This window comes from Macrotis lagotis, chromosome X (genome assembly GCF_037893015.1).
Source record: "Macrotis lagotis isolate mMagLag1 chromosome X, bilby.v1.9.chrom.fasta, whole genome shotgun sequence".
NCBI lineage: Eukaryota > Metazoa > Chordata > Mammalia > Peramelemorphia > Peramelidae > Macrotis > Macrotis lagotis.
In genome coordinates, this window is record NC_133666.1 from 312,016,195 (window position 1) to 312,037,098 (window position 20,904).

The 20,904-nt window shown below is 38.1% G+C and overlaps 1 protein-coding gene across 1 annotated transcript in view; it reads right to left on the reverse strand.

Annotated features, from left to right (window-relative positions):
• SIGLEC15 (sialic acid binding Ig like lectin 15) overlaps nucleotides 1–19,145 on the reverse strand; it is a 60,461-nt gene extending 41,316 nt beyond the window's left edge. The window contains exons 1-2 of the mRNA XM_074201651.1: nucleotides 18,961–19,145; nucleotides 6,420–6,803 (exon numbers count right to left, since the gene is read on the reverse strand). Of these exons, the coding sequence (XP_074057752.1) occupies nucleotides 6,420–6,803; nucleotides 18,961–19,012 (436 nt within the window). The 5' untranslated portion in view covers nucleotides 19,013–19,145. The remainder of the gene's footprint in view (nucleotides 1–6,419; nucleotides 6,804–18,960) is intronic.
• Nucleotides 19,146–20,904: the final 1,759 nt, after the last annotated feature.

A 20,904-nucleotide genomic window follows, 5' to 3' on the forward strand; every position in this document is an offset into this window, starting at 1 on the left:
AAAATGACCTGCAAATATTATTTTAGACATACTCTAATGCTACTTTGAAATGAGATATGTCTGTTCTTCATGAGGAAATAAAAAAATCTTTCCTGCTTCCTGACTTAGACTCCAAACTCTTGATTCTGGTGAGCCTTTAAGAAATGTGGTGACAAAGATGGTGACAAGAAGTGATCCAGTCTTAGGCTCTCTGTGATAAAACTTGAAACTAAGGACTCTAAACTTTTGAGAGACAGAACCCACAAAGGGACCTATTGAGGCAGTTGTCCTACTCAAGGTACCCTGGTAAAGAGCAGAAAGGCTCTGCTCCCCGGGGTCGGAGGGGCGCCCTGCCAGAGGGGTGGCCTGCCAGAGCGGTGGCTCACCAGAGCGGTGGCCCACCAGAGTGAAAGAACTTCAGCCTTCCGGAGGCAGCCCCAGGACGCTGGGAGCCGCGGCTCACAGCAGTGGGGGGAGTCTCCCGAGTTGCACCCTGGGGAGCACCGGGCACAAAGTGGGGAAACAGCGGGGGACTCTGGGGTTCTGACTACATTCAGATCCTGATCCCAGTCTAGGCCCCCCCATAGAACAGCAGCCCCCCCCCCAACCTCAGCCCCATGGCAGAGGGGGGCACTTATGGTCATTCACAGACCAGGAGGGAGGACAGACCCTCACACACTGAGACCCTTGTGGGAGTGTCCCAAAAGCTCAGGAAGCACCCCAAAACCAGGCCCAGTCTGGGAAAATGAGCAAGCAAAGAAACAAGAGGAAGACCATTGAGAAATATTTTGCAAATGAGCCCAAGAAGGATCAAAATACTCAGTCTGAAGATGAGGAAACACAAGCTTCTGCATCTAAAGACTCCAAGAAAAAACAGAAATTGGGCTCAGGCTATGGCAGAGCTCAAAAAAAGAGTTTGAAAATCAAATGAGGGAGTTGGAAGAAAAACTGGGAAAAGAAAGGAGAGAGATGCAGGAAAAACATGAAAATGAAGTCAGCAGCTTAGTCAAGGAAATCCAAAAAAATGCTGAAGAAAATTGCATGTTAAAAACCAGCTTAGGTCAAATGGACAAAACAGTTCAAAAAGTTATTGAGGAGAATGCCTTAAAAAGCAAAATTGGACAGATGGGAAAAGAGATAAGAAAACTCTCTGAGGAGAACAAATCCTTCAGACAAAGAATAAAATTCAGGGAGATTGATGAATTTACCAGAAATCAGGAATCAATACTTCAAAAACCAAAAAAAATGAAAAATTAGAAGAAAATGTGAAATATCTCATTGAAAAAACAAGTGATATGGAAAACAGATTTAGGAAAGATAATTTAAAAATTATTGAAATACCTGAAAGTCATGATCAGGAAAAGAGCCTTGATATCATTTTCAAAGAATTACTACAGGAAAATTGCCCTGATACTCTAGAAGCAGAGGGCAAAATAGAAATGGACAGAATCCACCTATCCCCCCGAGAAAGAGATCCCAAAAAACCAACTCCTAGGAATATTATAGCCAAGTTCCAGAACTCCCAAGTCAAAGAGAAAATTTTATAAGCAGCCAGAAGGACACACAGTTCAAATATCGTGGAGCTGCAGTCAGGATCACACAGGACTTAGCAGCAGCTACATTGGAAGCTTGTAGGGCTTGGAATATAATATACTGGAAGGCAAAAGAGCTTAGAATGCAGCCAAGAATGAACTACCCAGCAAGGCTGAATGTCCTCTTCCAGGGAAAAAGATGGACTTTCAATGAACCAGGGGAATTTCAAATGTTCCTTTTGGAATGGCCAGAGCTGAACAGAAGATTTGATCTTCAGATACAGGACTCAGGTGAAGCATAGAGATTGGAGGAGAGGGGGGAAATATGAGGGACTTAATGATGATGAACTGCATGTATTCCTGCATAGAAAAATCACACTGATAAAACTCATATGAACCTTCTTAGTTAATAGAGCAGGTAGAGGGAGCTTTTATAGTTGAAGCACAGGAGAAAGCTGAATTTGAAGATAAAATATGGTGTAAAAATGGAGTCAATAGAAAAAAAGGGAAATGTAATGGGAGAAAGAAAAAGGAGAGGGGGAATAGGCCAAGATATTTCATATAATAAGATTTTTTTTTTTAATTACAATGAGCTATTGCAGTGATATGGAAGTGGGGAGGCAAGGGGGAATGAGGGAACCTTTGTTCTCATCAGAGGTGACTAGGAGAGGAAACAGCATATATACTCAATGGGGTATAGGCATCTGGAGTAAGAAGGAGGGGGGGAGCAGGGGGAAGGGGTAGGGATGTGAATAAAGGAGGACAGGATGGACCATGGGGAGAGAGTGGTCAGATATAACACATTTAATTTTTTACTTCTTGCAAGGGGCTGGGATTGGAAGGCCTGTCCAGGACCATAGGGCCAGGTGGATGCTGGGCCTATGGGGTGGTATGGGGGCTCAGGGCTTCTTGGCCCCAGGACCAGGGATCTGTCTGCTGCACCACTCAGTGACCCTACAGCAGAGTCAGAGTGAAAGGAGAGAGAAAATATAGTACATGGTAGTGGAGAAATAAGAAAGGAGAGAGTTGTGATTAGCAATGGCAACATTGGAAAAATATGGAAGTAACTTTTGCGATGGACTTACCATAAAGAATGCGATCCACCCATGACAGAGTTATTGGTGTTGGAACAATGACTGAAGCACATTTTTTACAATTATTATTTGGGGGAGGGTTCAGGGCAAATGGGGCTGGGTGGCCTGCTTGGGGCCACATAGCAGGGTGATCTTTTGGGTGTCTGAGGCCGGATTTGGACCCGGGTGCTCCTGGCTCAGGGGCCAATGCTCTGTCTGCCACCCAGCCACCCTTATTATGATTACTATTTTATTTTATTTTGGGTCTTTTTTTTCCCCCTTCTTTTTGGTTTTTGCAGGGCAGTGGGGATCGGGTGGCTTGCATGTCACACGGCTGGGCTATTGTTGGGTCTATGGGGCTGGATGTGGGCTCGGGTGCTGGTGGCTCCAGGGCTGGTGCTTTGTCCATTGAGCCACCTGGCCATACCTACAATTATTACTATTATTTTTTTAAATTTTTTTTAATTTAAATTTTTTTCTCTTCCCTTTACTTTATCGCCTAAGCAAGTCTATATTCATAGCAGGGAGGGGTATTTTGTTTACTCTTAAACAAGAATATTTTATTAATGTAAAAAAAACCATTTGTACAAAATGAGAATTAAAAAAATAAAATTATATATATATACATATATGTGTATATATATATATATATATATCTATATATCTATAAAGATGAAAAAGTAAAAAAAAAAAAGAAAAAGAAATGTGGTGACAAATTTAGGATCATATCCACTCCAAAAGTTCATGTGAACTGGACTCATCTCTACCTATTGACTTCCCTAGCTTTCAAGTGAAATAGTCCATGCCCGTGAGTCTAGAAGTTCATGTGTCAGAGACTTCCAAGCTCATACTGGTCCAACTGATGCAGCAGAACACAGGGCAGAGAGAAACGTAATCTTTTCCCTTTTTCTTTTAGACACAAATATTGTAATCCAGACAAATGTTATAACCTTTTCCTTCTATACCGTTCAATATTTTGTTTCTTTCTATACTATTCTATACTGTTCAATACTTTCAATACTATTTGTATTGATCTTACAAACCCTCATTTAGGAAGTCACTGGTGAGGGAGGACAAGATATAAGTCTGACACCAAACACCCCTGTATGTACCTTTATATCTCTGTAGAACCCAGGTCTAGGTATTTTTATTATCCAGAGGAAATCCTCCAGACTGGTGCTTTGAAGACCAGGCCATGTGCAGTGGCTCAAGGCACTGGCCTGAAGCACTACCCTAGCTCCTCCCACCCCCAGATAGCTTGCTTAAATGGTCCTCTCTCTTCCAGCTATCTCTCTCAAACTCAGTCTCTCTATTCTCTCTCTCTCACTCTCAGTCTCTCTCTCTCTCTTTCCATCTCTCTCAGTTTCTCTCACAGTCTCTGTTTCTGTCTCTCTGTCTCTCTCTCCCTCTCACCTTTTCTCTCTTCCCCTTCCCCTCACACTGATTTAGACTGATTTAGACTTGTGGCTTCTGATGCTTCCCTGTTGTGGTCACATTTCTTTTTTTTTTTTTTTTACAAGGCAAATGGGGTTAAGTGGCTTGCCCAAGGCCACACAGCTAGGAATTTATAGGTGATGAAGTTACATGATTGTATATGTGTAACCTAAATCTGATTACTTGCTGTCATGGGGAGGGTGAAGGGAAGGGAGGGTGATAGAAAAATGTGGAACTCAAAAGCTTGCAAAAGGATGAATGTTGAAAACTATCTTTGCACAAAGTTGGAAAAAATTAAATTAGTATAACATTCAAATTTGTAGATGATGAAATCTGAGAGGGAGAGCTAGTGTCACTTCATGACACATTCAGTATTCAAAAAGACATTGACATTGAGTAAGATAGCATTTAATGGGGCAGGGAGAAATCATGTTTACAAGTGCAAAGAGAGAGGCATGGAGAGATAAAAGCTATTTTGAAATAGAGGGTATGGGGAGATGAAATTGGGGCTTAGGAGACTGAAAGCTGAATATGAGTCAATATTATGTATGATACAGCTGTCATGGTCTTCTATTGGGTGAAAAAAGACATCATTTTCAGGAATGTGGAAATGATAGTTCTGCTATATGCTGCCCTGGCCAGACTATATCTGGAATACTTTGGACAGCCCTGGGCATGTTTTTTAGAATGAGTCTGTATAAACTAGAGAGAGTTCAAAGGGAAATATTTTGACAAAGAGTTTTAATTAATGTAATTTGTTTATTGGTTAGAAGAACTGGGAATATTGAGCCTGGAAAAGAGAAGATTCTGGGAGAACATTATAATGTGTTTAAGTTTTTGATAAGTTAATGGGCTGTCTTTGGGAAGAAGGCTTTGTCTTTTGTTGGGTTTGTTTCTGGAGAGCCAAACCAACAGCTGTGATAGATACAAAGGATGGAAATTCAAAAGAGGAACATTGTGACTTGCTGTAAGGAATAACTTTCTAACCATTCATACTTTCTAAAAGTAAACTGGACTAACTGGATAAGTAGTAAGCAGCTATGTTGTAGGGCAGAGGGGGTCAAACTCTAGTCAGAGACACAGAATTCCTGCAAAGTTCCTGAGGATAACTGAACCAGATTAAAATGTAATGGGGGAATGGTTACTTAATACAAAACAACATAGGTAATATTAATTGGTGGTTTTCTAAGTTCAATATGCAGTCCACAGAGTTGTTTCAATTTATTTGATACCACCTCTGTAGAGGGACTTTGGAATTATGGTTTGGGCAAACTATATGTCCTCTGAGGTCTCTTCCAACTATGAAATTCTGTAATTCTGATGTTCAGAAAGCTTCAGGGACATCCACAAAGTCACACAGATAATAAATATCAGATTTGTACACATTTTCCATCTCCCAATCCATTGCTATTTTCTACTACACATATTATCATTTAGTATTTAGTATAATATCATTTAATATAGATAATTTAGTAATTGTCTTTTTAGTGAGAGGATTGTAGGATCCTATGAACAGAGATTTAAATCTAGAAGAGACCTTACAGATCATATACAATGGAAGCTGAGACCAGAGAAATTAAATGTCTTGCCCAAGTCCTACACAAATAGGAAGTGAAGAATCAGGATTTGATTCCACTTTATCCTTTGACGCTAAATACAAGGATATTGCTTTACTCTGGTCTCCTCTCCTCCCAAATAAAAACTCCTCTAGGTCAGTGACATATGTTTTTGAAAAATCTCCTCCTAAATCTTCAGTCAATGTTTATTAAGCACCCCACCTCATGCAAGGTACTGGGTTAAGAGATATCACTGTTAGAAAAAGACTATAGGTTTGGCACAAATACCTATATGGCTTTAGGTCTCTTGTGTGTGTGGATTTGGGTCAAATCCAGGGTTCTTAAAATGAGATTCATGAATTAAAAAAAATTTTGATAAGTAAATTTCAATGTTGATGATTTCCTTTGTGATACCAAATATTTTATTTTATATATTCTAAAATATTCTTCTGGACAGGAGCCCATAGGCTTCACTGACAAAGGATTTCCTGTGATAAAAAAGGTTAAGAATCCCTGGACTGGATAAGATTCTTTCCATCTTGGAAGTCTAAGTCCATCTCTCCCTACCACAAATTAGAACAGGTCCCTGTAGGACAGGTGGCACTGCCTGAAATGAGATCTAGAGCATCTTTTTTTTTTTTTTTTTTTAGGTTTTTTTGCAAGGCAAATGGGGTTAAGTGGCTTGCCCAAGGCCACACAGCTAGGTTAAGTGTCTGAGACCGGATTTAAACCCAGGTACTACTGACTCCAAGGCCGGTGCTTTATCCACTATGCCACCTAGCCACCCAAATCTAGAGCATCTTATAGGAGCTCAGTAAGATCCCATGGACTGAAGTTTGCCTTACCAATCACATGCAGCCGAATTCCACTCCTGCTCTCATAGCGATCATGGATGTCTCCGGCAAATTCTACTCGGCAGAAATATCGGTTACCATCAGCCCAGGTCAAGTTGTCAACCTTGATGGAGATGTTGTTGTGTCGTGGGTTGCCAAGCAGTTTATACTTGCCCTTGTAGCTGACAGCAGTCTGGCAGTGGTCACTGGAACTGTGTACTATGCAGCGGAAGATCTGGCTCCCATTGTAGGGTTCCCGGATCCTCCAGATGACAGTGATCATGCCATCATAATACTTGTGGGGATGGGTGAAAGTGCAAAGCAGCACAACTCCCCCTCCAGCTTCCCCTGTCACATCTGATGGGACCTGCATGGACCATTTGTGGGATGGGATACCTAAAAGACAAACACCAGAATTAGTTTAAAGAGATATTTCTAGGCAGGTTAGATCTGTCCAAGCAAAATTGTTCTTTCAGGAGGTTTTTATTCAGGGTGCTAAGCCTTTCTTTCTGGTTCTTTTGGCTATTATTCAAAAATACCCATTTCTACTCTGATCCTCCCTTCCAGGCACCCTATGTTGCCATCAAATTGCTTCTGAGAAGGCTTTGAGTATCAGTCCTTTACAGTTCAGTGAAAATATAAGTCACAGTGTGACCTGGGCCTAGGATCATGGAATTTAGAAATGGAGGAGATGGTAGAAATCATGGTCCAGAAAAGGTTAAGAACTCTTGGAATAGATGGTTGCTAAAGTTCCTTCCTTCTTTTAAAGTGAGATTTTACAAATGGGGGAAACTGACCTGGAGAGGGTCAAGATTTGAACTGAGGTCTTCTGACTCTCCAACCTCATTCCTCAGTTCTCAGGAACATTGACTGTGTGTGTGTGTGTGTGTGTGTGTGTGTGCATAGTCATGGGTGGCAGGGCTAGGGTTCCCTATGATCATACTCTGTAGGCAGCTGCATATTCTGCTTACATTTAAGGCAAGAGTGGAGGCAGGTAGCATGAGACTGCCTAGATGATCTTGAGCAAGTCATAGAAATTCTTTGTGGTTCAGTTTCCCCATCCTTCACTTAATCTTCAGTACTTCAAGTATCTGTGATTTTTTTTACATTAATAAGCATGGTATCAATCCCCTCCACCTATACAGATTCTAATGTCCTGCTCACACAATGCACATTCTTACATGCATGCATACACACACGGATTTGCACTCTTAGGAATTACATTAAATTAGGAATTACATTAAAAAAATAATTTTATTGTCTTAGAAAATTCCCTTGATTGATGTAGTATGGAAATTCTTCTGTAAATGATAGTCTTAAAGAGGTGACTGTATCCCTTAGAGATTGTTACTATCTTACATTTATACAGCATTATGAGTGAGCATCAGGACTCAAATTCCAGTTTTCATTACTCTGAGATTGGCTCTCTGCCCACTACATCACACTGTCTCTCTTTCTTTCACTACCTTAACTCCCACTCCTACCACAGTTCATTAGTTGGGGGATGACCTTTGGGAGATGAATGAACCTCATTCTACTTAGTTAAGCTGGTCCTTGGATAACAAACAGTCCCTGGCTCAGCCCAAACTCAAAGACTTTCTAGCTTGAGTCATATAGCAGAGCTTTAACTTTTCCCCAGTTCTATGCTGGGAATATTTATTGAGCACTTAATTAATTTATGCCAGATGCTGAAGATATAAAGACAAAAATGAAATGTTCAGAAGGAGATTACATTTCACTCTAAGTTTTATATGATACTGTTAGAGTGAAAATCCTTCCTCTTTGATTTGCTTCACAGATGAGATGTAGCTTCATCCTAGGAGTTCCATTCAATGACCCATTTCATGTGGCTTTGTCTATTTTATCTGGAAAGGCTAAAGCATGTGTGATCAATCTCTCTTGGCAGAGTTTTCTAGAATGGAAATCAATGATGTACAGAGAAAGGTTTTGGGGAAGGTCTTTTCTCTCTGATGGGGACAATAGAGCTGGGTATAAAGCAAGCTAATAGATTGGGAAGCTTATTGTTATTTTGATGCTAATAAACTCAAGGTTGCAAAGGGAACTTCTTCTCATGGCTGCAGTTTTTGCCTTCTCCCTATATTTCCAGACACCCATTTTACACTTGGGTGCTTTTGCTAAGCATGGGCTTTGCAGGTTAGATAGCTCTTTACCAGATACTCCATTAGGCTAGAGAAGGACCAGGACCTTCCAGGTCTATCATGCAGACATCTGCATCAGAAGGTTTTATAGGGGAACAGGAAAAGCTAAAAATGGTTAGACATCTAACAAATGAGAAGAAAATGCTCACCTTGCTCAGTCAAGATAGTCATAGTCCCAAGAAGATCTTGATTACCTTTTCATACAGGAATCTTCTTTATCCTTCCTCTCAAATGACAATGAAAACTTTTAATGGATAGTCCTAGTGATGGGGAGGCCATTATTTTACCAAGGCAACACATTTCACTGCCAGACATCTCAAACTATTAGAGAGTCTCCTAATATTTAGACAAAACCTTACATTTCAGGATGAAACCTCTTCCATACTACATCCCTCTATCAAGTTCTTCCCTCTAGAGTAGGTTCTTTATCTTTTGTGTGACATGAACCCCTAGAGAGTTGGGTGAAATCTAGGGCTTATTCTCAGAATTATATTTGTTGTCTAAATAATTGAAGGAAATAATATATATATATATATATATATATATATATGAAGATATAGATCTAGATAAGACAAAATTATTTTTCTGTCCAAGTTCACAGACCCTTTGAAATATAAACAGGGACTATAGGTTAAAAAGCCTTCCTCTGAGGATATCTAATCAGTTTCTACTTCCCAATCTTACAAATGGGAATACAGGAAGAGAGCAATCTCCTTCCTTCCCCACTCCCCCTACATTCTGTCTAAACATGCCCAGTTCTTTCAGTTGTTTCTCATATGACACATATTTTAGAGGTGATTGACTTTGTTATTGTCATCTCAGAAGATTTTATAAGTCATATCCTTGTATTTTACAACTAGGATTATTCCCCCTCAAGGGTACCAGGTCCCAGAGCTAGGCCACTAGGATGATTCCAATCATTTAATCAACTGTTTCTTGAATATTTGTCTTGCACCCAGTACTATGAATGCAAGGGCTCGTCACTGTGATTTAGGAAAAGAATTAGCCACTTTTTCACCTGTTCTCAAGAAGAAAAGATTACATTGACATCAAATTAGAACTCTGTGTATGTGTAATGGCAATCCTGTCTATTTAAACAACTAGTTTATGAGACATAAATACAAGGGATATAAGCAGATATTACTGATAGATGCTGAAGTTTTTCAGATCCTCCTGTTTGTGCATCCCAGAACACTACTAGGTCTTATTAATGAGAGCCAAAACCATTCAAATAAAATTGACCTAGTAATCCAAATAGGAAAAAACATTTTCAGAATTCAGGTATTGTGCAGATTGTGATATATATATAATTAGAAAGGTAACCCATTGACTTAGTCCATTAGGATGTGCATTTTGGGTAGTCACTGCCTCTGGACAGTGACTAGGGCTGGAAACTGAATTGGATGAGATCAGACTAGATTATAGATGACAATTAACTTTGGAAAAAGTCCATCTTTTTAAAAGTAAATATTCTCCTATTGGTGTTATCTAGCTGTGAATCTCCTACCATCTTGGAAGAATTAAAATTGCAGGTTATCTTAAAGACTATGAAGAGCTACAGAGTGGATGTATGAAGGATACAGGATTTTATGTCATGACTTGTGCATAAAGACTAATGAAAACATATTACCTAGAAAATTCATCAAAAGGAAGGAAGGAAGGAAACAAGAACTTATTAATCACCTTCCAGGTGGGGGTGGCTAGTTGGATGCCATAATGCATAGCGTGCTGGGATTTGAGCCCGGAAGACTCATCTTCCAGAATTCAAATCCAGTCTCTGACACTTACTAGTTGTGAGAACCTGGGCAAGTCTCTTGGCCCTGTTTGCCTTGGTTTACCCATCTATAAAATAAGGTGGAGAAGGAAATGGCAAACCACTCCAGTATCTTTGCCAAGAATACCTCTAATCCCAAAGAGTTAGACATGCCTGAAACAGCTGAACAACAATACTGTGTCACGCATTGTAGCACACCCTTTACAAATATTATTTCATTCAATCCTCACAACAACTCTGGGAGATTGGAATTTTCCGTTAGAAGAAACTGAGATGGATAGAAGTTAAATGATTGTGATTGAGGTCACATTTGAATTTGCGTCTTCTTGATCACCAACAACTAGTGGATGAAGCATTACACTGAAGAAGTCCTCGATTTGTTGAAGTATAAATGTAAAAAGTTCTAATCTTAGGGTTCTAAAAGTCAACAGGACAAATACACAATGACTCCTATGACCAGATGGCAGTTTTCTGCAAGTTCTGGGAGTTTGAGTGAGTGACAAGTTCAGCATCACTCAACCTCCTGGCCTTGGGAACTAATGAAGCTAACATAATATTTAAGCTGCATTAATAGAAGTAGAATATCTAGGACAAGGAAGGGGAGAGATTCATTGACCTGGTCAGGCCACTATCTGGAGCACTGTTTGGTTGTGGGATAGGTTAGAATATGTCCAGGACCGACAAAGGGATGAAGGATCTGGGAAGCATATCAAGTAAGGAACAATTAAAGAACTAGGGATACATTATATGGAGATGAGATTATGGGGGGGGGAGATGATCATTGCCTTTAAATATCTGAAATCTTATACCATGGAATAGCAAGGGAAACTATTCTTTTTGGTTCTGGAAAGTAGAACCAGTACCAAAGGGTGAAAGTTAGAGGGAAAGCTTAATCCAAGAAAGAACTCTGTATTGGAAAAACACATTCCCTGGCCAGGTGACTCTCTGTACCTGGATACAGAACAGAGAGAATATTTCATCAAGTGTCATAAACTTAGCCCCTTTTCTATTGGGTGGTGGGGTTGGCTTCCTGTTTACAGAACAAGCCATGCCCAAGTAGGCATAGATCTCAGTTCCCTCTTTCACATAGATGTTCTGGTGAATGTATCTATGGAAATCAAACCTACAGCATGCCTTCAATGGTTTCTTGGATTGAAAAATCAAAACAGGAAGAGCTTAGGGGCCAAAAACATTTGGTTTGGCCCAACTTCATGCTTCCCAGTTCCCTTGTGGCATTTACTGTTCACACCTGCTCTTTCATCCAGAAGAGGAATCTCACCCACACACTTTTTGATATATCATCCAGTCCAGCTTTCCCTGCTTAAGGCACAAATTACAGTCCTTCAGGGTCTTTCACTCTCACCTGTGCTTGAAGCCTTTCAGATTGTACACTTTTGATAAACTAATTTGTATTAATACATTGTTTTAGGATGATGTAACTGGGTAGGGGGAGTTAGTGGGTAGGTCTGAGGTTCCTTGTCCACTCTTGCTTTCTCCTAATTGATTTATGATGTCTTGGTTGCCCACCACTATGAACAAGTATGGTCTTATTAATTCTTATTAATGGCTTGGCACTCTGCTGGATATGGGAATCAGGGAACATATGAAGTTAGGCAAAGGGCAGAAAAGATAGGTTTAAAACACAGAGAGCTACCTAAGAGGGTAATATTATTATTATCTCACATTTGTATAATTTTTGAAAACATTTTGCATATATTAGTTTATTTGAACCTAACAATAATCCTCTACAGTACATGCTGTTGTTATCATTGCCATTTTTATAGATGAGGAAATTGAGTAAATCTCTTACTGAGAATTCCCTTTATCAATGATGAACTGGCAAAGATGTTAAGAGATTTACAGTTATTAAGTTTATGAGAAGGGACTCTTTTTATGGATTCAAAATTAATTTACCATGCCTCCAGAATTAGTCAACTTGAGGGCTATCAGGGCTGCTGAAAGAAGAGGTGGCAGTGTGTCATATATATATATATATATATATATATATATATATATATATATATATATATATATATGTATATTTAGGCTTTTGCAAGGCAAATGGAGTTAAGTGGCTTGCCCAAGGCCACACAGCTAGGTAATTATTAAGTGTCTGAGACCAGATTTGAACCCAGGTACTACTGACTCCAGGGCTGGTGCTTTATCCACTGCGCCACCTAGCTGCCCCTGGCAGTATGTCATATTGAAGACACACTTGTAATTCATTTTTGCCAAGACCCAAGCCAGAGTGCTAGACTTTCTTTTTTCTTTCTTTCTTTCTTTCTTTCTTTCTTTCTTTCTTTCTTTCTTTCTTTCTTTCTTTCTTTCTTTCTTTCTTTCTTTCTTTCTTTCTTTCTTTCTTTCTTTCTTTCTTTCTTTCTTTCTTTCTTTCTTTCTGTTTTTTTTTTGGGGGGGAACAAGGCAGTGAGGTTAAGTGACTTGTCCAAGGTCATACAGCTAGGCCATTATTAAGTGTCTGATGTCAGATTTGGTTTCAGGTCCTCCTGACTCCAGGGCCGGTGCTCTATGTACTATGCCACCTAGCAGCCCCAAGTGCTAGACTTTCTGTTGCTTACAAGGTATAACAACATTGTAATTACTTTGGGAATCTTGATCACCTAATTTCAGTTAATGTGAGTCCATAGAAAGACCTCAAATTGAACCTTTCTTGCCAGAAAGCTTCCACTGGAAGTCAGCTGCCAAAACCAGCTAAACTCCCATACTGATGGATAAAATGTGAGCCAGAGATAGGAAGGAAAGCTCTGTTCCTCCTCACTACGATATAGTGGAAAAGGTGCTAGCCTAGCTGGACCTTGGAAAAATCATCATGTCTTTCCTCTTCTTTAAAATCATGATTAAGAAACTTGCATAACTTGTTTCTTTGAATTGTTTTCAGGAAACTTCTTTATGCCTTAAAATTCTAGGGGCAGCTAGGTGGCACAATAGATAGAGCACCAACCCTGGAATCAGGAGGACCTGAGTTCAAATTCAACCTCAGACACTTAATAATTATCTAGCTGTGTGGCCTGCAAGTCACTTAACCCCATTGCAAAAAACAAGACAAAACAAAACAAAACCAAAAAAGCTCTATACAATGGGAAATATTATTTTCTGAAAATCTCAAAGCAAAGTCAGAGTTGTGGTTTTAGTAGAAAATATTCTCTGGTAGAAAAAAAGAAGAGATCTAGTTGCCTGTGTCTAAGCTTAGCTGCAGCTTATTTCCTACAGTGTTTCCATGTTACTCTGGACACATAGTTCAGGCATGTGAAGTTTTGGGGCTATGTGTGGTTAAAAATTTTCTTGACCACTTATTCCCTAGTGGTGGAAGTGACCATTTTCTGACTGACTCATGTCAGCTGACACCCGGGAAAAAAACACACAGATAAACAACAAATGCAGACTTTAGACTTTACAGAAAAAGTACTATTTCTGGCTTATAGATACTCAGGGATAGTAGGGCCCTGAAAGACCAAGTCATCCATCCCAGCTTCCAAACAGAAGCAAACTTAAACAATATGAATTCCAACACTGGTTAGAAGTGTGACTTTGGTCAGATTAACTAAGATATCTGAATATTGATTTTGTTGTTTGTCAAATAGTGATAATAATATTACCTTATAGAATTTGATGAGCAGAGATCTTAAAGATATACACATACATTATAGTGTGGTAAAAATATTATATCTAGCTTTAAAATGTTTGCACCTCCAAGGATTGTTATGAGTAAGAACTTAGCAAATCTTAAGACACTACATAAATTATATAGATGTAATATGTATAAATGCAAAAATATATATGTATATGTTTTTACATACACATACATTCTAAAGTTTTAAGCTACAAAGCTTAAAACCACATTAAGACTTTTGGGATAACTTGCATATAAGCTATAATGGATAGGATTGGTCTTGAAGCTAGGAAGTATTGAATTTCAATCTAACCTCTGACACATACTGGGTCTCTGACCCTGGGTAAAGTATTTAACCTGTCAGAGCCAACCTGTATTAGCAGAGGAAGTCTCTTACTGAGAATTCTCTTTATCAATGATGGACTGGCAAAGGACTGGCACCTTTCCCCACCACACACACACACACACACACACACACACACACACACACACACACACACACCCCACACACATATCTATATATATGTATACATGCAAACATATTTACATATATATAAACAATATATATTTTATATATATGAGATATAAGAGAGAAAAGACAGATATACATATACATTTACATGTGATTTCTTTGTTAAAGGTGGAGAAATACTAACAATTCTGATTGGCAATTACCCTGTAACTTAGAATCATAAAGAATGGCAAGGGGCACTGAAAAGTGGAGAGAATTACTCAGTTTTCTAACTGCATAGGGATCAGAAGTGGGATTTGAACCTAGGGCTTCCTAATTCAGAGATATAAACATATCCCCTTGTTCCCTCCATATATATTGTGTATTAAGGGTCACAAAGTTCTTTTTTTTTTTAAGAACCACTCTGCCAATGTTCTACATCTGAGAAAAATACATTTATCATAGAATAGTGATAATATTATAGACATTTCTACAGAGTGACTAGACAGCCTGAATTTTGCTAACTTCTTTGTGACCTGGATCATATCAGCCCAATTCATCCAGTATTTCTGGTTATATCTAAGCTGTATCCTGCCTTAGGTGGTTATGTGAGTAGTAGAGAAGTCTATTATTGTGACTCTGACTACAAGGAGTTTACAGATTGATTGGTGGATACAAGATAAATGTATGATGCATTAAATGGTGAATGGTTTAATTATAGAGTATAAATAACAGAAACAATATGAGTAGGTGACATAGAGCAAGGATTTCTAATCACTCATAAAATAAATAAATAAATATGAAAACAACCATATTCTTTGACTTACTGTGAGTATCATTGGTATACCACCAGTAGAAAAAAACAGGACAACAGAGTTGATACATCTCATGTTCCCTCATTTTGGGTGGGTCTGTGGCAAAGTTTCGGTTGGCATAAATAAATCCTCTTTTTAAAAAGCCTTTATGAACCAGTCTAATCAATCTTTTTTTCCTCCTTTTTCCTACATCCTATTCTACCCTTCTTCCCCTCCACCCTTCTTTTCCATAATTCCCAGTTGCTACTTCTTAAGCCTTAGAGAGCTGCATTCTATGGATCTTTATTTAGGTTGAGAAATACTGAACTAGACATTGATCACAGTGCTATAGGAATTCAGAGAATGATCACTTTAAGAACCACTCATAAAGTAGTGCAATGGAGAGAAAAAGTTGGGATAGGAATTAGACAACATTTACAATTTGATTCCCATTTCTGCCTTTATATGACCTTGGGGAAATTATTCCTTCTTCTGGATCTGAGTTTCCTTACCTGTAAAATGAGGGGATGATAGGCTACTAGACTTTGAGCTGGATATAGGTGATTGAGTCGAAGTCCCTCATTTTATAATGGAGAACACTAAAGTCCCAGTAAGGAAATATGGGAAGTAAGTGTCAGCGATGGGGTTTGTAGTCTTCTAGATCTACAACAGTTTTCTTGTTGGACTTTATAAATTTAAAATTCTGAGAATCTTTAAATCAATAGGACATGGTACAAGAGGTAATATTCTTTTCTGGAGAGAAAGCCCTTCTGTGGAAGACATAGGAAATAGGAATATCTCTTTCTTTACCTCACCAACAAGTGACTATATCTAATGGACTAACACATGACAAATTCCTGTCATGAGTGACTCTCTGTGACCCCATTTGAGGTTTTCTTAGCAAAGATACTGGAGTGGTTTACTGGTTCCTTCCCTAGGAAGAAACTGAGGCAAACAGAGAGAAATGGTTTGATTAGGATCCCACAGTCAGCAAGTTTCTCATGCCAAATCTGAACTCAGGTCTTCCTGACTTTAGACCCAGCACTGTGTCCACAGTGGCTGCCCACAAACTCTTACACCATAAATGCAAATATCCTGGAGAATCAGTCAATAGACTATGATTAAATGGAACTATTATCACAGACGGAATTGTTACTTACCATCACCCAGACTAACCCTGATCCATAAAAATTTATTGAATGTTGTCATACCAAATACTTATAATCTCTAACCCACATGAAGCTTTCAAAATGCAGAGTTAGCAGAGAAGATGCAAAACATGGGAAAATGAACTGTATCCACTCTTGTTCTGTTTGTTACTGGTGATATACCAGTGATATGCACAGTGAGCCATAGAATATGATTTTTTTCACGTTTTAAAATTTTATTTTTAATTTATGGAACAAAACAAGAATTTCTATATTATAGTATTATTAAAAAGATGAATTTTGCATGAAACTGCAAATCTATTATGCACAATTTGCTGTTTCTTTTAAATACGTAATAAAATTATCATAGAAATTTCTTTTTTCTTTTTCTCCACTCTACAGATGGCCAGCTTCAGACACTAATGTACACACACACACACACACACACACACACGTGTGTGTGTGTGTATATATATATATATATATATCTTTCTATTTATCAGTTCCTTCTGTGCATACAGATAGCATTCTCTCCTCATATATCCTTTATAGTTAATATGAATATTTATAATAGTCAAAATGACTTATTAGCTCAAATCAATTTTAAAACAATATTACTGATACAGTATTAAAATGTTCTCTTGGTTCTGCTTATTTAACTCTAAAATATTTAATGCAAGTCTTTCCCTGTTTTTTAAAGATCACTGAGCTCATTATTTCATATAACATAGTAGTATTTCACCATAATCATATGCCACAGCTTGTTTATCCATTCCCCAATTGATGGGCATTCTTGCATTTTCTAGTCCTTTGCTACCACAAATAGAGCTGCTATAAACATTTTAGAATATATAGGTTCTTTTTCTTTTTTCCCCTCATCTTTGGATATAGATCTAGTAGTGATATTGCTTGGACAAGGGTATAGTCAGCTTAATAACTCTTTGGGCATAATTTCAGATTGATTTCCAAAATGGTTGGATCAGTCCATAATTCTACTGACAATGAATTAATGACACAATATTTGACATCCCATCTATCATTTCTTGCTTTCCTCTTAATTATTTTAGTCAATCTGGTAGGTATAAAATGATATCTTAAGGATGTTTTCATTTGTATTTCTTTAAACTTTAGAGCATTTTTTCACATGGCTATAAATTGTTTTGATTTCTTCATTGGAAAACTTCCTATTTATATTCCGTGACCATTTATCAATAGGGGAATGACTTGTATTCTTATAGATTTGACAGGATTCTTTATATGTTTGAAATTTGAAACCATTATCAGAGAAACTATAAAAATTTCCCTCAATTTTCTGTTTTCTTCTGATCTTGACAACATTTGTTTTATTTTAAAAAATCTAATATAGGGGCAGCTAGGTGGTGTACAGGAGGACCTGAGTTCAAATTTGACCTCAGATGGCTAATGATTACCTAGCTGTGTGACCTTGGACAAATCACTTAACTCCATTGCCTTGCAACCCCCCCCAACCAAAAAAAAATCTAATGTAATTAAAATTATTTATTTTACACCTAACTTTGTTCTTATCTCTTGTTTATTCATAAGTTGTTCACCTATTCATAAATCTGATGAATTCCATGTTCTTCTAATTTTCTTTATATCTAAGTCACGTATTCATTTTGATCTTATCTTAGTAAATGGTGTAAGATATTTATCTATGCCCAGTTTCTACCACACTGTCTTCCAAGTTTCCCAACAATTTTTACCAAAAAATGAATTATTCCAAAATCTTATCTCACATTGTCAAATACAAGATTATAATATTTATTTACTGCTGTAAATTTTATGTCTACTCTGTTCCACTGATCTACCTTTTGATTTCTTGGCTAGTATCAGATGGTTTTGATAATTACCTTGTTATAATATAGTTGAGATCTGGTGCTTTTTAACAGAAGATGATTTTGATATTCTAACAATTTTATTTAACTATCAAAAGCAGTTATTTCATTAACTTATGAAACAGATTGTAAAAGACTGACCATAAAGGATTAATGGTAGAACATTTCAGGACCATGTCTCTTTGAACCTCATGGGAAAAGACAAGAAGAGTGAGATACTATTATTTTATATAAAGCATTTTAAACTTTTTATAGGTTTTGTAGTCATTATGTTTATTACCCTTATACTGCCAAATAAATATGGTATCATAGGCTTTAGAGTTGGAAAGACCTTTGAGATTATCTGATCTAAGCCCCTTGTTTAATAGATGAGGAAACTGACTCCTTACAGAAGTGAAATAACAAATAGCAAACAATCAAGCTGGACTTTTAAACCCAGGTCCTCTGACTCCAAATCAAGAGTTCTTTCCACTAAACCAATTTGCCCATTTGATAGAGAGGGCAATGAATATGTAGAAAGGTGAAATAATTTGGTTAAAATTAGAAATAGATTAATTCATTCTTGGTTTCCTTACTCCCAATTCATTGTGTTTTACTAGCTTCCCTACTTGTTACTTGTCATCCCTAGAAAGATCTGAAGTGGTACCTGAAGTTGAAATTCTGAGTCAATCAACCAATCAGTGTAACTTTATGAGAACTACTAGGTGCCCAGGACAGAGAAGAGAGGAAAACTGAAAACTCACCCATTCTGACAAGACAGACCAAGGAAACCAGAAGCACAGTGATCCTGTTCATACTTTCTGAGAAATTTCAGTTCTCCCAGGTGCTTCTCCTCCTCCAACAGTAAAAACCCACCTTGGGATGGGCCTAGGTTATTAGGGGAGGGGAGGAAGGGGCAGTAGTCAAAGGGAACCAGATCAGCTAGGATTATCACTCTGTGACTAGAGGAACTGAACCAGAGCAACCCATCAGCAGGGTCTATTATTAGGTAAGACTCATGGGGTTTAGTCATGTGGAAAACTTAAGAAAAGAGCCACAAAGGATAATTTTCCAGAATGGATGCATGGGAAATGAAACTCCCAGTGCCATCTCCTTTATCTTGCTTTGAATTAGCCAGAATAACAATAACAACAAACCAACAACAACAATTCACATTTATATAGTCCTTTGGAGTTTACAAAATATTTATATGTTATCTCATTTGGACCCCTCCCCAAAATAGTTATCAAAAGTAGTCAAAGTTGAGACCTGGATTCATTTCTAAGGAAGAAAATTAAAGCTCACAGCTCTTAGTTTCCTCATCAATGAAAGGAGAGGTGCTGGTCAGACGATTTTCTAGCTTTAATCCTAACTTGCCCAGAATCCCATAGACCACAAGTAACATAAGAGCCAGAAACTAGGCTTGAATATATTTTGTCTAATTCCATAAATCATACCCTTTCTCCCTTTTCTCTTTTTTTTATACAAAGGCATATTTATTTCCAAGATATAAAAAGAACAAAAATACAATTATTGTTATTTTTTGGTTTTTGCAAGGCAATGGGATTAAGTGACTTGCCCAAGCTCACACAGTAAAGTAAATATTAAGTGTCTGAGGTCAGATTTGAACTTAGATCCTCCTGACTCCAGGGCCAGTGCTCTATCCACTGCATCTCCCCAAATACAATTATTTCCTCAAACAGCTTCACATTTTTCCTTTTCCCACAGTCTCTCTTATCCATCGTTGATCTCTCAGGAGAGTGAACTCAAACTTAGCTCAGTTTATATATGACACCAATGCCCAAACTTTATGTCTAAATTTATAATGACTGTTAGATGGATTTTTATCTCTACTTTACTGCTAAACTGGATCCCAACAGTCATTAGCAAAAGTCATTCCCAGCTCCTTAGGGCCATAGATTCTGAGTTAGTTGCAAAACATGAACACTGAGATTCTGAGTTGCCAAGATACATGGACACCTGCTCTCCAAACCCTTCACCTAAGATGGAAAAGACAAATAACAGAGATCAAAATGGAAGGCCTATTTTTTTTTTCATGGGCCCAATGGACCCTTAAAAGCACTGTTTTTTATCCCATTCTTTCAGAGAAAGAGTTCAACCACCAATAGATCAGCCAAGAGAAAAAGCTAACTAAAGCTAATTAAGGCCTTTTCAAAGACACCTAGAGTTCTATCTTCATAGCCAAACAATAATAGCCACTTTGTTATTGTTGTTCAATTGTTTTAGTCAGGTCTGACTCTTCATGACCGCATTTTGGGTTTTCTTGGCAAGGATACTGGAGTGGTTCACCATTTCCTTCTCTAACTCATTTTATAGAGGAGGAACTAAGACAAACAGGGTAAAGAGATTTGCCTAGGGTCTCACAGCTAATAAGGCCATATTTGAGCTCATGAATATGAGACTTCCTGATTACAAGTTAGTGCTCTATCTACTATGCCATTTAGCTGCCCAAAGCTGTCTGCTCATCTGATGAGGATGTCTGTCCTTTGTTTTTGAAGAAGACCATGAAGGAGATACCATGGCATATATATGAATTGGATTTGAGTGAGGGGATACTGTACCTAAGTCACCAGCCTCACTTTCTCCTGCAGAGACATCTTGATTCAGTGGTCAGATATGAATCAGGATGCCTTGGAAATGACCCTGGATGTGAGGCAACCAGGGTTAAGTGACTTGTCCAAGGTCAC